Source organism: Excalfactoria chinensis, chromosome 1 (genome assembly GCF_039878825.1).
Source record: "Excalfactoria chinensis isolate bCotChi1 chromosome 1, bCotChi1.hap2, whole genome shotgun sequence".
Lineage (NCBI taxonomy): Eukaryota > Metazoa > Chordata > Aves > Galliformes > Phasianidae > Excalfactoria > Excalfactoria chinensis.
In genome coordinates this window covers 38,850,109-38,865,588 of record NC_092825.1, presented here as the reverse complement: position 1 = coordinate 38,865,588, position 15,480 = coordinate 38,850,109, and the positions used below count along the sequence as shown (strand labels likewise).

At 35.6% G+C, this 15,480-nt stretch overlaps 1 protein-coding gene across 3 annotated transcripts in view; it reads right to left on the bottom strand.

The window, feature by feature from the left end:
• The window catches only part of TMTC2 (transmembrane O-mannosyltransferase targeting cadherins 2), a 243,499-nt gene that overhangs the window by 70,197 nt on the left and 157,822 nt on the right, over positions 1 to 15,480 (bottom strand). For all 3 annotated transcript variants that reach the window (XM_072335783.1, XM_072335789.1, XM_072335797.1), the window contains one exon: positions 8,536 to 8,650. In XM_072335783.1, coding sequence (XP_072191884.1) covers positions 8,536 to 8,650 — 115 coding nt within the window. The remainder of the gene's footprint in view (positions 1 to 8,535; positions 8,651 to 15,480) is intronic.

Genomic DNA, 15,480 nt, shown 5'->3' with positions numbered 1-15,480 from the left:
TAACAATGAAAGCCCATGACCTTAGAAATGCTTTGCATTTGTTTGTTCAGATCTACTCTGGTAGTCTCAATTCTCTCCTTCCTTCCTACCCCTATAGCTGATTGCTAGGGTTAAAGTTGGAAAATGGCAATGGCAGATGGAGTCTTTGCTTCCTCTTCCATTGATTTTCAAACGTTTCAGACAAAAATAAGTTCCTTTCCATTCATCCAAAAAGGAGTGATAATGGATGAATGATGAGTCTATAAAAAATGACAAACTGTCAGGAAAAGCTTCCTGCATACACATTTCCATGGGAAAAAGAAGGGATTATATGTTTAGCCAAAACTTTATAATTTGACTTGCAAAATTATCTATTTCCACAATCAAACTATCTCTCCCCCCCCCCCCCCTCCCAATGCTTTGTTATATTGAAGACATCTTCAGGGCACCTTTTTAAAAGGAGAAAGTTAATTTTTATCTCCTATTGCCACTTCTTCTGTCTACAGTAAATGCAGGGACAAATGAAACGTATGCTCTGAATGACCAATTTCTAGATGCAGGGGAATAATGCAACTCAGTGGAAACTCACACACTGTGGGCTCCACTGAGCTTCTGACATTTCCCAGAAGTTGAGGCAGATGGCCACATATGGAAGTTCCTCCTCTGCCAGGAATGTTCTTGATATGCCATTCCCTTCCTCTATTCACACTTTTAAGTGATAACAACTCTTTAGAAATGACTGTCAGAAGATATAAGGCATGGATAGAAAGAGTTAAAAGAGGAGGTACTGTGCAGAGCACTGACCAAAAGACAGTTGTGAAGCAGGACAGTAAATCTGCATTAAGATTATACCTACATTTAGTAGTTACAGAGGTACAAAGTCTGCCTTCTTCCTTACACAAGAATGAACAAACAAAAGTACATCTTTGCAATAATGATGCTTTATACAAGACAGTTGGCTCAACTGGTGAGCTTAGATGAGTACAGAAGGTCTTGAAGGCATCTGACACTTTTTAATAAACTTTCTACAGTGGCTAAGGATACTGAAGCTAAATAAATAAAAGAGCATAATCCCAAATACCCTGAAAAAAAATCTGAAACAAACAAAAAATAACTGCAAACCATTGGACAAGCTACATCAAGTTTGCCGTTTACAAGCTCTTTTTTTCCCTACAGTTCACTTCCCAGTTGTAAAGCACATGAGTTAAAACATTAATTGAAACACACAACTTTTGTTCAAAGAAAGTTTACTTGCATAATTGCACAAATATTAAGTCTACCAGATGAGAGGAGGCAAAAAAAGAGTCAGCAGCTCCTTTTGCTTTGTAAAAGCAAGTACTGTGAAGGAATAAATTTTCCCTCTAAAAATACACAGAGATCAAATTACTTGTAAAAGGAAAAGCTACTTAAACCACAGGACATAAAGTAAATGGATATAAATTGACCGTGAACTAATTTAGGAAGAATTAGTAGACAAGTTTTAGCTATCACAGCAGCAAAACTCTGAAACATCCTTACAACAGGTTTTGTGTGTGTGTGTGTGTGTGCGTGTGTATTGCTTCTAGCTAAATTTACAACAGAGTGTGAATCACTTGTGAAAGGGAAGATAGGAGCTGACTACTTTAAGCATTAGCAGACCTCAATCACCAACTTTGGAAGCATCTCAGAATCCTGTTTGTCTAGTTGCAAGAAAAATAAAAAGGTTAACTTCTCAGTATCTGGAAATGCTGAACATTACTTCCATAAATGAGAGCTGCTTATTATTACTTATACACATATGAAGCAGAACACTTCTCCAAAACTAGTTCTTCTCTGTGAGCATTCTGAATTCTTTAAGCTGCCAACTTTCATCTATCTTCTTAGACCAACAACTTGAAAAAGTCTTCCTGCCTTCCTTCTTGACCTTGTGTTTGGTATAAAGTCACTGAATACTACTGGGAAAAATTATTTTCAGGGACTGAAAAATAGACACAAAACACAAATGGATAGCCTACTGCTTTTCTCTAGTTACATATTAGTTTCTTCCTCTTGCAGTCCAGCTGCTCTGTTTAAGAAGTGAATTTCTTAATCACGAAAGCTGGCACATAGTAACCACATACACCCAATACACAAGAACCATAACTGTCATGAAGGGAAACATGGATGTTAGTGAAATATCTATTAAAATTTCAGACCACGTACAGCAAAAACAGAAGTGTTTTGTCCAAACCAACTCTTTCACTGTCATTTGCATAACTAATGGAGAGAAAAATAGCAATGGAAAATTCAACAGCCCAGCACATGAAGACAATAAGTCTGCTCCTTAATTATTTTTTGTTTTGTTTTGTTTCATCTTGCTTTTAAGCAATTAAGCCTTTTAGCTACTCAACCAAATGACTGCTAACTTTTTCTAACAGTCTACCACTAGGTTCCATTAACAAGAAAGCCAACCACAAAGGAGCAGTGCAGAGTACCTTTAATGTTTTCCAGTAACATCCTGTTAGCAAATATGTAAATGGAACACAAATCCTAGTTTTTGTAGTCAGTAATAATCCAGAATGACCATTCCCTTTGCAGAATTTAACAACCAGAGAAATCATAACCACATTAGTAAAGCAAAAAAAAAAAAAAAAAAAAAAGACAAAAAAAAAAAAAAATTGAAACAGAACCATCACCCACAAAACTCTCTAACTCCTCTCTCTAGTCTTTCAGACAGCACAGAAAGAATTCTGTCATATTCTCCCATTTACAGGAAAAAACTCTTCAAATGTAAGTAAATTGGACAGAAAATAGTTCTCTTTTTCCTTTTCTTCCTGAGTCACTTCAGTTGATGTTGCCATTATTTCATCATGATATCAGCTGCTACAAGCCCTGCTGCCTGGACAGAAAGAGAGGGATGCTCCTGGACAAGGAGTATCATTGCTCCTTCTTTTTCGCCCCCACTCTTGGTGCTGAGCAGCTGTGAGCTGTGCCAGCACCATACAGACAAGATGCCTGATCCCTCTGCAAGCACTGTAGCATGAGAACTTGACAGAAACTCTTACAAGCCATTTATAAAAACAGAATGATCAGACTAAAAAGAGACCTCAAAGGCCACATAGTTCCAACTTTCCATACATGGGCAGAGAACTGGTCTTAAATACTTCCCAGGGTGGTACATCTATAGTTTCTCTGGGCAATCTGTTCCTCTGTCACTACCCTCACAGCAAATAATTTCTTCTTAATATCTAATCTAAACCTACTTCCTTTTAGCTTAAAGCCATTACTCCTCGAACTTTCACTGCACTTCCTGATGAAAAATCTCTCTCCAACTTCCCTATAGGCTCCCGTTATGTACTGGAAGGTACTAATGAAGCTGAACTGCTGTGTCCACAGAAAGGACAAAATTTATGCACTAACAGCCTCAATTTCAAATAATGAAATATGCAATTGAATGTCACCGAATGCATTTCAGCTCTCAATACCGATTACAAAAATATCGGTACTTCCTTTTTTATCACAGGTTCCCCAAAAAAGACCCAGAGCAGAGATTTGCACTGTGTGATGCCACTGGTCATTGAAGTGACCTTTGAGTGCTACCTCAAAAACCAGTCTCACAACACAGCAAGACTTTATGCAGAGAGCTTCAGTTACAAAACAACACAAATTGCAGCTGCTGTCCTTGATAGATGAAGAGTGCTGGCAAAGCAGAGATTAATTCCAAACAGGTTCGTAGCAAGTTCTTTTTTTTCTGAGCAGAGAATGCACTGGTCAAGTAGTAAAACAGCTGGCAATACATCCTCTTTGCTTTTAAACTCAACATCCTGCATTGTAAAAAGCTTCTGTGCTATCAAGGAAGAGGAACTATAACCTTGACTTGTTTCTTACTATGTGAAGAAGCAATGCAGCAACTCTGTCCGTGAAGGGTCAATTCCAGGTCAGCACAGGTTAGGGAGTTAGCTTACTTTTGGGAATTTTCAAATTTACAGCTCAAAGGAGATTTTCATGCCAGCACCCTTAAAAAGGAAGAAGCTGAAACACAATTTCAGGTGTTACACAGGCTAAGAACAACAAACAAGAATTTAGTTTGTATTGATTTCCAGAGGTTTCACCAAAGAATTCAAAGTTAAAGACTGTGCATGAAACACTTCTACAACCTCAGACTTCACAGAATTAAAGTGCCAGTTACTACTGAAGACTTTAGCTAAAAGAAGTCTAGAAAAATAAAATAAATGCACATTTTCTCACATAGTACCCTGAAGTTACTGAAGTAAAAGTTAAGCAAAGTCAGACTTTGAATAAATTCAAATAAATTATCTGAATAATAAACTTGTAGACACAAAGCAGTATCAATGAAACAAAAGTAAAGGTACTTGGGGTGATTAGTCAATTTATCCTTTATTGGGCATTGTACACTCCCCAAATGCATCATTGAAATGAACTAATACCATTTCAAAGGTATATTAAACACTTATGTGAGACTGTAGATTGCTTTAATCTGCTGATTACTCAAGGTAGCACAGATCACGGCTATAACAATAAAAGCATACTCTAAGCAGAGCTCGGCCTAATTACAAATGAACAAATTAACAATAAACTGTCTTTTAACTGATAAACAATTTCACTTTAGGCAATGGCTGGAAGAAATTTTAAACAAAGCAAAAGAAACCTGGAGCTTTAGGACAATCATAAGGTTAACAAGCCATAAAACACTAGTTTATTTTTCATCTGCTGATCATTGCCTACTTTGGAGGAACAAATATTTTTCTATAGTTTCATCCTTGGTACTTCACAGTATCAAAATATATGGATTTCTTAAACATATGGAAAGAGATCTCCATTTATGCTGATTTATCACCTTCTGAAATCTAGCAGAAATCAGCAACACTTCATAGATTTTTAGAACTTGGTTTTGAGATTTGGTAGAATTACCTGCAGTGCTATTTCAAGCGGTAGGCCACATGTTGAAGTGTAAACTACCTTATTACAGTCATATTTTAATACAATCTCCACATACAGTGGAAAATGAGAGCTGAAATCCTTTTAGCACTGAAATTACTATAAAAATCTCAACTAGTCTCAGAGATATCAAGCTCCAAAATCCTCTTGAGATTTTCATGAGGCTTTTTGAAAAAAATAAAAAAAATAAAAAAAAAAAATAAAGCTTCTAAAGAAGTCAAAAATTCTCAGCCTGAGTTCAGGTTGCTAAGATTCCAGGCCAAAGATCCTATCCTCAAGAAGATAGGCTGTTTACCAGGCAGTTTAGCTTTTATGTATTTGTACCAGAGAAATATCAGCAGAACTAACCCATTTTAACTCACACCTAGATGAGTGATGAACCACAGAATCACAGAATCACAGAATTGTAGGGGTTGGAAGGGACCTCTAGAGATCATTGAGTCCAACCCCCTTGCCAAAGCAGGCTCCCTACACCACGTCACACAGGTAGGCGTCCAGGTGGGTCTTGAATATCTCCAGAGAAGAAGACTCCACCACCTCCCTGAGCAGCCTGTTCCAGTGCTCCGTCACCCTCACTGTAAAGAAGTTATTGCACACATTCATGCGGAACTTCCTATGCTGAAGTTTCAGCCCATTACCCCTAAGCTTGTCCTCACGCACTACTGAAAACAGACCAGCCTCGCCACTATGGCTCCCACACTTCAGGTATTTATAAACCTGGATCAAGTCCCCTCTCATCCTTCTTTTCTCAAGGCTAAACAGACCCAGTTCCCTAAGTCTCTCCTCGTAGGGGAGATGCTCCAGGCCCTTCACCATCTTTGTGGCCCTCTGCTAGACTCTTTCCAAGAGATCCCTGTCTTTTTTGTACTGGGGAGCCCAGAATTGGACACATTATTCCAGATGAGGCCTCACCAGGGCAGAGTAGAGGGGGAGGATCACCTCCCTCGACCTGCTGGCCACGCTCTTTTTAATGCACCCCAGAATGCCATTGGCCTTTTTGGCTACAAGGGCACACTGCCAACTTAATATTCCTGTTAGCAAGAGTTTTTCTTTTATTCACTATTATTAAAATAAAATTAAAAATAATTTTTTAGTTAAAGACGCAGATTAAATTGGAACTTAGTTTCCTGGATGTTTGTTGAAAAGAGAGAAAGCTGTGACAACACAGATCTTCATAGAGAATTACAGTTTGTCAAAATCTGTTCATCTTCTGAATCTAGTGCTTCTCCACAATGTATGTGACTGGTGCCTTGAGTTATTTTTATTCTCCTTCTCCACACTAAGCATCTTATTATATGGTCTTTACTATATGTCTGCTGCTCTCTACAAATGCAGGAATTTATTTATGGTTACATAATTGCCACATTTGAACAAAATGGCAAATGACACATTCTGAATCAGGCAAGCGTTCAAAGGGAGATTATGTAATTATGTAATCTAAATTCATACAGTTTAAATTGTCCTGAATGGCAAAATAATCTGCAACTCAGAGCTGTTGTAGAGCTGCTAAGGTATAACAGTCAGAAAATAAAAATGCATTACAGAAATCAGCCATTTCTCCATCCTGCTAAATTCACCAGGCTTTAACACATCAATAGACAATTGCTAAGCCAACAGCACATTTTAGCACAAAATGGTGTCTTGAAAAAACAGAACTGAGATCATCAAATTCTTCTGTTTGTGTAGTTTGTCTTTGATCATTACCAATTGAAAACTGTGAGTTAATCCTTAATAATTTCTTCTTTGATCAGACAGCACTTTGATTTGCTATTGCTGTGTATGAATACTGCTGCAAGTGCTTATTAACTTGTATCAAATACTGGGGCATAAATGCTAAGAAAAAATAAAGAATATGGGAAGCTTAAATAGACTTAGGATCCATTATGCCAAAACCGCACAAATCAGAAATCACTGTAAGCGTGCTTTCTTTCTAAAAATCTATGAAATGACTGCTTTAGTTTTAAAGCCGCATCCTAAAACCCAGAAACAGTAAATCTAACTGTCCTCCTGTAATCACACACAAGATGTATTTTTCAATTACAGTATTTTTGTACTGTTTTTGGCCTCCATATAACTGTGTGCCAAGGAAGGGCTGAACTTGCAAGGAAGCTCTTCAGTTTGCCCTTAAATATTGGATTAGATTGGTGTCTTACTGCATCAAAGCCCATTCCATTCACCACTTAGTTTCCATACTGGATATGGAAGTAAAAACAAGAGGAAAAAAACAAGACTGTATAAATAAAAAGACTTAAAATAATCATAGAATCATAGAATTACCCAGGTTGGAAAAGACCTTGAAGATCATTAAGTCCAACCGCAGCCTAACCATAGTACCCTAATGATGAGTTTTCGGTTTCTGTAGGTCATGTTTTTGTGAAGCTTAGGGAAAAATAAAAAAAATAAAAAATAAAATTAAAAAAAAAAAGAAAGAAAGAAAAAAAGAAAGAGGATTTTATTGCATCCTGGATACCGTTAGAAAGATTAAGAATTAGATACTGTTTTTTGCATATGCAAATGTATATACAAATCATAGAGCAAACACTTTGTTTACTTTCAGGGGTACATGTAGTTAACTTTATGCCCTGTATATTCCAACAGTTCTAGTTAAATTTCTTTTACACAAACTTGGTGGAATTCTAAGAGGTTTTCTATTTATCATAAATGAAGGCTTGTAGGCATACATTTTGTAAATCAATTAAAGCCAGAACATTATAGCTTGCTCTTAGAACAGCAAAACTACTGAAGTCTGATTTCTTTTATATCCCGTCTTTATTGCCCAACCCTCCTTCTTATTACTCTGCTATTTCTGTATAGGCATATAAAAAAAATTTAATAGTTACAATTTTCATCCCCCAAACCAATTGTGTGTAAGAAATTCAAGAATATCAATCGTTTCAATTTTTTAATCCTACATTCTCCTGCTGCATTCAGAAGTGAAAAGAGTTTGTTCTTAAAAATATGATTTTCACAGACATTGCCTAACATAGGCAAAAAATGTTGTGCATGCACGTATGCATTAAATGTATGATTAAAAAATATATACAAATTTTGAGTCTTGGCAGAATTTTATATATTTATTTGTTTGGTTATTTATTTTAACCCCACTCTGAGGGCCCAGGCTGTTGGGTGCCCAGGAAAGGGAGTAGAGCAGAGCTGGGAGCAGGGTGCAGCCCTGACTCTAGAAAGTATTTAGCTATTTCAACAGTTCAGGACCTAACTGAGAGATATGGACTTATGCTAGGAAGTGCTTACACCCACTCCTCCCACCCACTGTTATTTAGACTTCCTTTTTAAGTCTAAGTAACACCTCTGTATTTTAGCACAGTCAGAAACAGATGGAGTAGTACTGGTGCCAAGCTCATCTATCTGCACTTTGTTCAGTGTGGGAATTTTGTTTCATTTTAAGCAATCAGATTTGTATGTTTGCCTGTTCTAAGTAAGAATAATGATAAAAGAACATACAGTAATATTGACCAAGGAGAGACCCTGTCCTCCCCATAGCTTAAAGAGCACTATTAATGAAATGATCAGTACAAAGCAACAGCTAGAATCACCTCCATTTCCAGCAGGGAAATCAATAGCTATATTCACAACAGGTTTTGCAAAGGATCCAACCCCAGGAAAGCCACACATACTTACAAATTATAGAGCATATCAGCCATGTTGCTGCGGTAGTACAAGGCATTTCTGTAGGCGCTTTCAGCTTCAGAAATCTTGCTCTGGCTCTTGAGAACATTTCCAAGGTTACCCCATGCTGTCAAGAGAAGAAAGCAGTATTCAGAAAGAGCTCCAATCCAATTACACATGACACAGTACCTGAGCATGGGCAAGTTCCAAGGGGAGGCAAGCCCCACACAGAAGCTATGCCTAAGGAAGGGGAGGGGAGGTTGCTTGTTTTTTCCCTCAGTTCTCTGTATCATTGCATCTTACTGTACTGTGTGACTTACATTATGTAGCAGTGATTTGCTTACACTCTGAATACATATATTTTTTGGGTGGGAAAATAAACTTTCAAAACAAAATACATCTGCATGATTTAGAAACAACTGTAGCAAAGGAAAAGGATCATTTTCTTGTCTAAAACCTCTATGTAAAAAGCTTCAGAGTTAAATGTACATAGATAGAGCATCTTCATGGTTCAAGTTTTTTTTTTCCAGTCTATCTACTCAAAACCCCACGAGCTATACCCAGACAGGCTTCTCAGAAAAGTATCAAAATTGACATATGACACAGGAATTGGGCAAACAGTAAGGTAAATAACCAGGATTAAAAGTATGCCATATGGATATAAACATATTACACACATCACTAAAGTGCATCTTTCTACTTGGACAACATGTGGTTCCTTTCCATACATTTTATTGTGTTATATAATGTGTCTTTATATCCCACCTATAAAGGACTCGAGGTAAACAACAACAACAATAATAATAATAATAATAATAAAAAGTTAAGACTTCCCATGTCAGTTTGTTTGCAGTTTGTTGAGTGGCAAGAAAAGTATACATACAAAAGAAACTGGAACTAATATTTTATATAAAATACAACTCACATTATTCCAGGAAGATAATTTAAATGGCCTTATAATTATAGACTGTATTGTATACATGAACAAAAAACACATTATGCTTATAATACATCAAAGTTGTTTCATAAAACAGTTCTGCTTTCACAAGAATTTCTTTTTTATGAGCAAGAATAATGGAAAGAGGATGCCCATCCTTTTCACCAAATACAAAATACATGGCAAACTCTTCCTTCCAGATGTATGAACCGTAAACATTATCTCAAATTACTGATAAGCTCTGCCTCTTCAGTTACTCAAGTCCTTTTTTACAGTAACTTTTATCAAAACTGAGTAACACAAACTTTTAATGTGTCTTGACATAATGCTCACAGCAGGTTGATAATTACAATAATTATTATCAGGTATGTGTCTTTCCTTAGAATGTACACAGCTTTCAAACTGTTGTGTTTTGCTGCAAAAGGATCCGGCCATAACAGTGGAAGCAGTAGCAAACAGTATTTTCTTTTAAGCAGAATAAATCAATCACTGGCAGGAAAAGATGATGGAACCCTTTTAGGATTCACAAAAGAAAAATCATTCAGTGTTTCACAACATATTTTGCTAAGAAAAAGAAACAACAGTATTTCCATGAGTACAGAAACTATAATTTCTGTAAGTCACTTTATTTCAGCCTGGCATTTTAGAACAAGAAAAAATTTAAATTTATCTATCACTGCTAAAGCTGCTAAAAATATTCTCAGATTAACTCAGTTTTTACACTGTACACACTGGATTCTGAATTTATTTTCCAATTACTGCCATTATCCTTTCTTATGAGCAGAAAACATTTCAGAAGCAACAACTAACATGACTTCTGGCCAGCATACAACCATTAATGACTGTAAGAAAAAAAATTTTTCAACTTCAAACAGACATCCTGATGCTCTTGTACATTTGGTGACTGTCTCCCACAGACACACGCTGCATTTAGTCAGTAGCTACTTCTGCTTTCACTCTGATCTTCCATAACAGAACATTACATTAAATGGCCATTTGGACCACTGGTAACTATTTCTTGCTAAATAGTTACTTGTTTACTTGCTTCCCAAAACAGTGAAGCTCAGTAAATACAAGGATGTACTGAAGAATGATTCAGTTTACCTTTTCAGCAGCTAGGTTGAAAAAAACCTTTTAACACTATTAAGTGCAATAGTTTCTCCTCTGGACTTCATTTAATCCATTATTTAACTGTTTTAATAGACTTTTTCAGGCGATATTTTACAGTCTGCAAAGCATTTTGTGTCAAGGCTTAATATCAGTATTTAACCTGTGTTATTGCATCTGAAATGTACTCTATTTAGGGTTTGGCTAAACTTGTGAAAATTTGTATCAGTCCTTATCTGAAGTCCAATTTCTCATGTAAAATTATAGCAACATTATGTGTGCATTCAGAAGCAGAGATAAAATTGCACCTGGACGTGAAGCTACAAACATACTAAAACCACATTCTATGACTCCAACTAAATTTCAGCACACGGCTATTTTCCATCTGCACATCTTGAGAAATTAAAAATGAATATACTTGAGGCAAATGGAAGAAACTAAATCAGTCAATTTTAGTATTTAGGATGTATTTTTATCCCACTTTGTATATTTTTCAAACAAAATCTGAAATACCTTAGATTAGCATTGCAAAACATTTAATATTCAGAAGAAGCTAACAGGCATATGTAGTGCAATTTAATCTTCAACTACAAATCCATTTTTTTCCCCAACAGGAGATTCTACACAGCACAAAAGATAAAGCAAGCTGTGGGTGAAATATTTTTGTAACATTTACTTTTTGCCTGCTGCTCAATTCCCTTTACACAAACTTTGAGATAGAAATACTCTGAGGTCTTTCAATAATAATACTCCAGCTTAGCAAAGCAACTAAGGTAACATCACATATCTCATACACCTATAAAACAGCATATTAATTGCATATGGTTCCATAGGTCTACACAACATAAATGAACATATAAAAAACTAAAACTGCACAACACGTAAGCCAGCAACGAGGTGAAAATTCTCCTCATATTTGAGAACCTCTAAACTAGTTGGATTTCTTGATAGGAAAATGGACATTTTAAATGAGGTTTTATTTTGTGGTTTTATTTTTCTTTCTTTTTGTGTACATCTTGTTTGTTTGATTTTTAAAGAGTAAGAAAAAAAAAAAAAAAGAACACATAGTATTAAGTAAGAAAACAAACAGTTGCTTATGTGGTATAATTTTGGGCCACATCAAAATAGATTTCTATCAGACTATCAGACCCCTAAGCAATCTAGCAGTAAAGGTACTCCAAGTTTTCAGACACTTCATTTTTCAAAATGAGAATGATTATGAAAAAAAGTCTTCGCCAAAGTCTAATTTCGCTTCTGAATTATCTCATAGGAACTGAGGACTGAGAAAAATAAGTTGATATGTAAAACCCTCTCTTTGCACCTTTATTCAGAAAGAGAACAAGACAGACAGTTTCAAGGCAGGAACAATGTTGTCCAGCCTAATCTGGCTGGATTTAAGATGCACATCTTACTAAACAAAAGAGCTGAACTTTCAAGTTGCAATTCAGTTATGAAAACAAATCAGAAATGATCAGAATAAATTAATTTAAACAAATCCTTGTATTTCTTTTGAATCAAGGATTATCCTAGCCTATGGAATTTATAAAGCAACTAAGTAAAGCCTGAGAGAGAAGCACTTGGTGCAAAAAGCAAATATGTTGCCTACACAATAAAACAGTTTTCTTCAAAACAACAATTAAATTACAAGTGATTAATAAAGATAATCTCAAAGCTTTAAAGGAGGATTCCTACCCTCCACCCCTATAGAACCCATGTAGTAAGAAAATAAAAATGAGATGATAATAAAAGCTATTCATTCTAAACATAGCTTTGCTGAATCAAGGAAGAGAAAATATAAATACATAAATAAATAAAGATAAACATCACCAAAATACAACTTGAGAAATGTAACAGAAAAACAAAACAAAACAAAACCCTAAGTTTCCCAGTGTATTACATCAGGAGACAACACAGTCACTTGTAAACGTTGCTTGGAGTAAACAGATCCTAAAACTGAATCGAAACAAATTTACAATTTTAACAACTCAAAACAACGAATTATTGAAGTTTTGCAATACTGATCTCATCTTAAAACTATAAGACAGATTCATAACATTTAAGTTAAAACAGAAATTGATGAAGGCATTGAAAAAGTGAGCCAGATCATTACTTGAGTGACAGTGATAAACTACTTGAACTGCTACTGAAATACTTAGGGAACAGCAAAATCATTTGTAATCAAGTTCTCAGAGTCCAAACAAGCAACTCTACTTCACAGAGCAGCACACAACAAGCCAAAGAAACTTCTAGGGAGATTTACAGGTATTTGTGCTTTATTTACTATTCTCAAGCTTGTGAAATCAGCAGGCCTTTGCATTTCCCCTTACAACCTGTGAAAACAAAATGAACACTAAGAACTATAATCTTCGTTTTGATCGTTAACAGATTTTAGGGATGAAGAGATGCTGGTGCAGGAAAAAGAAAAAGAAAAAAAAAAAGAAAAAAGAAAAAGGCTTTTTTTTTTAATGTAATGATTGACAACATTTATGACAAAGGACACTACCACAAGAATCTTCAGTGTTCAACTTCACTGGAAAAACAGTACTTGCCTTTCCCTTTTTTTTCAGCTCTTTCTCCCCTTTGTTAACTATGACTAGTAATGATCTGTTTTTCCGTATGGAAAGAACAAGGGAAGGGGCACATAAGACCAAGAGCAAAACAAACAGCCCACTCTATGTAAAACCTCCATAATAAAAAGACATCAAGTTTTGAAAAACACTTTAAAGTGTATGGCCACCATTTGCATTCATTAAACTGTTAGACTGCCCTGGGCTTCATCACACTGCAAAAATGGCTTGTATCAAAACACGCCAGCTCCCATATCAAGCTGATGCAGCTCCTCCATACTCCCCATAAAGACTCATAATATCATGAGACAGTTAGTTTTTCTTCAGTTTACATTGCAGAGGAAAGATATCAGGGCTTATTAATGACAAGCTAACAGATCCAACAAATGCTGCAAAACTCCATAGCATCAATGCTTTAAAACATTCCAAAATTCCTCAACATTATCATGTTAAGTACAAAGTAAGATTATTATTATTTTTTTCGGATGATGAAATAATTGAAGAGAGTTTTATTTTTATTAAACACTTCTGTTTCCAACACTGTCCAAACTGACTTTCCATTTGCTTCTCTCTCCTTCCAAAACTAACAAGTCAACTGAAAGATGTTTACTTTTCATATAAATCAGTACGTCACTGCAGCCCACTAATAATCTCTTCTTGGTTACAGCATCAATATTTGAATTTGCACTGCACTTGGTGCCATTTTATGTCTTCTTTCACTATGAACTTGTTGCACAAGAAAATCACAGGGGAACAGGTATTAAAATAGTATGGCAAAATTGAAAATTTTACAAGGGGGAAACAGTATGAATTACACTTCCAACTTTGAAATGCTGTGCTGCTTTCCAAGAATTTACATCATAGTATGTCTAATTTTCAATGTATTTTTTTCCTCTGAAATTAGTTAATTCAGTAGTTATCCGTGTAATTGAATAAATCTAAAAGAACTGAAAAAAACAAAACAAAATAAGCCTATATGGAAAGTTAGGAGATCTTACTACTTTCTAGGTGATGCTTCTGAAAATTGGCAAAAACAGCAAGGAGAAGATCCACGAGCACTTATTATACTACACATGTCAGAGGGGATGTTTATACAAGGCTGTCAGCCCCATGAACATTAAATTAACTTATAAAACTTGAGAGTATAAACTTGTATATGTATATATATATGTATATATATGTATACATATATTTATATGTATAAACTTCTCATTTTCTATGAAATTTTGTGACAATTCCTGGAGCATGACAATCCAGGCTTCCTGTTCAGGACACTGGTTTTGATTGGATGGGTTTTGTTTTTGCTAGTTTTTATCATGTTCTTAAAAATGTTTCATTTTGCATTATAAATCATGGTTCTTCAGCTACCAGTAAGAAAACCATGAATGATGAACATTCACAGCGTCACCTCACCATGTAGCAGATATCACCATGAGGTAGGCAGAGGTGAATACAGCAGCATATAGTGAAGCTCTCAGCTCTCTCTCTCTATATATAGGGAACAAATAGATTACTACAAGTTCCTGGAACTTCCACCAGAAAAGTTTTTCTGTTCATTAGTAGCATTGACACTAGATAGTTCTAGATCAAATATTTACAAGCTTAATTATTCATATCATCACTTATCTAAGGCTCTACATTAATAGCTGAAAGCCACGTATTATCTTACACAGAGTAAGATCACTGTTAAGGTTAAAATTAGAGAATTTTTTTGAGCAATGTGGTAACAGGATGGCCTCAGCAAAAACACACTTAATGACGGACAAGGCTTGCAGAGAAAAATATGTTTTTTTTCTTGTGCTCAAGTTTATACCCTTAAAATAGCTAAATTACTGTCATCAGATTCAGCCCCCTCCTACTGAAATTACAGGTGCTAAACTATGAATTAAAAGTCATATTCTGTTCCCAAGTCTGTTGCTGATCTGTTATTTAGATTTGTTGTTTAGGAAGCTTAATCTCCTGAACCCTTTCCATTCTTTACTCTTGACATCTGTTGTTCATTCATTAGTTGCAGGCTTTTTCTGCCAGGGACTGTCTCTCGCTGTGGGTTCGTACAGTGCCTACTACAACAACACAGCTAGACACTTATGGAACATAAACGCATTTCAGACTCTAGGGCAATGAAGTAAAGGAAGGAGAGGAAGTGTTCTTGCAGTATAGAAGAGAAATGTAAGGAACATTTCTATGTGTAATTACTATTCTCATAAAAGAAGGGCCAAGAAAACTAAGTTATTTAGAGTTCAAACACTGTGAGAACTGCTGAAATTTACATTTACAGATTATATTTTGGTCTATATTCTTAACTTCCATTTAAGGGTCATCCTTCTTAAAACATAGTTGGGAGCA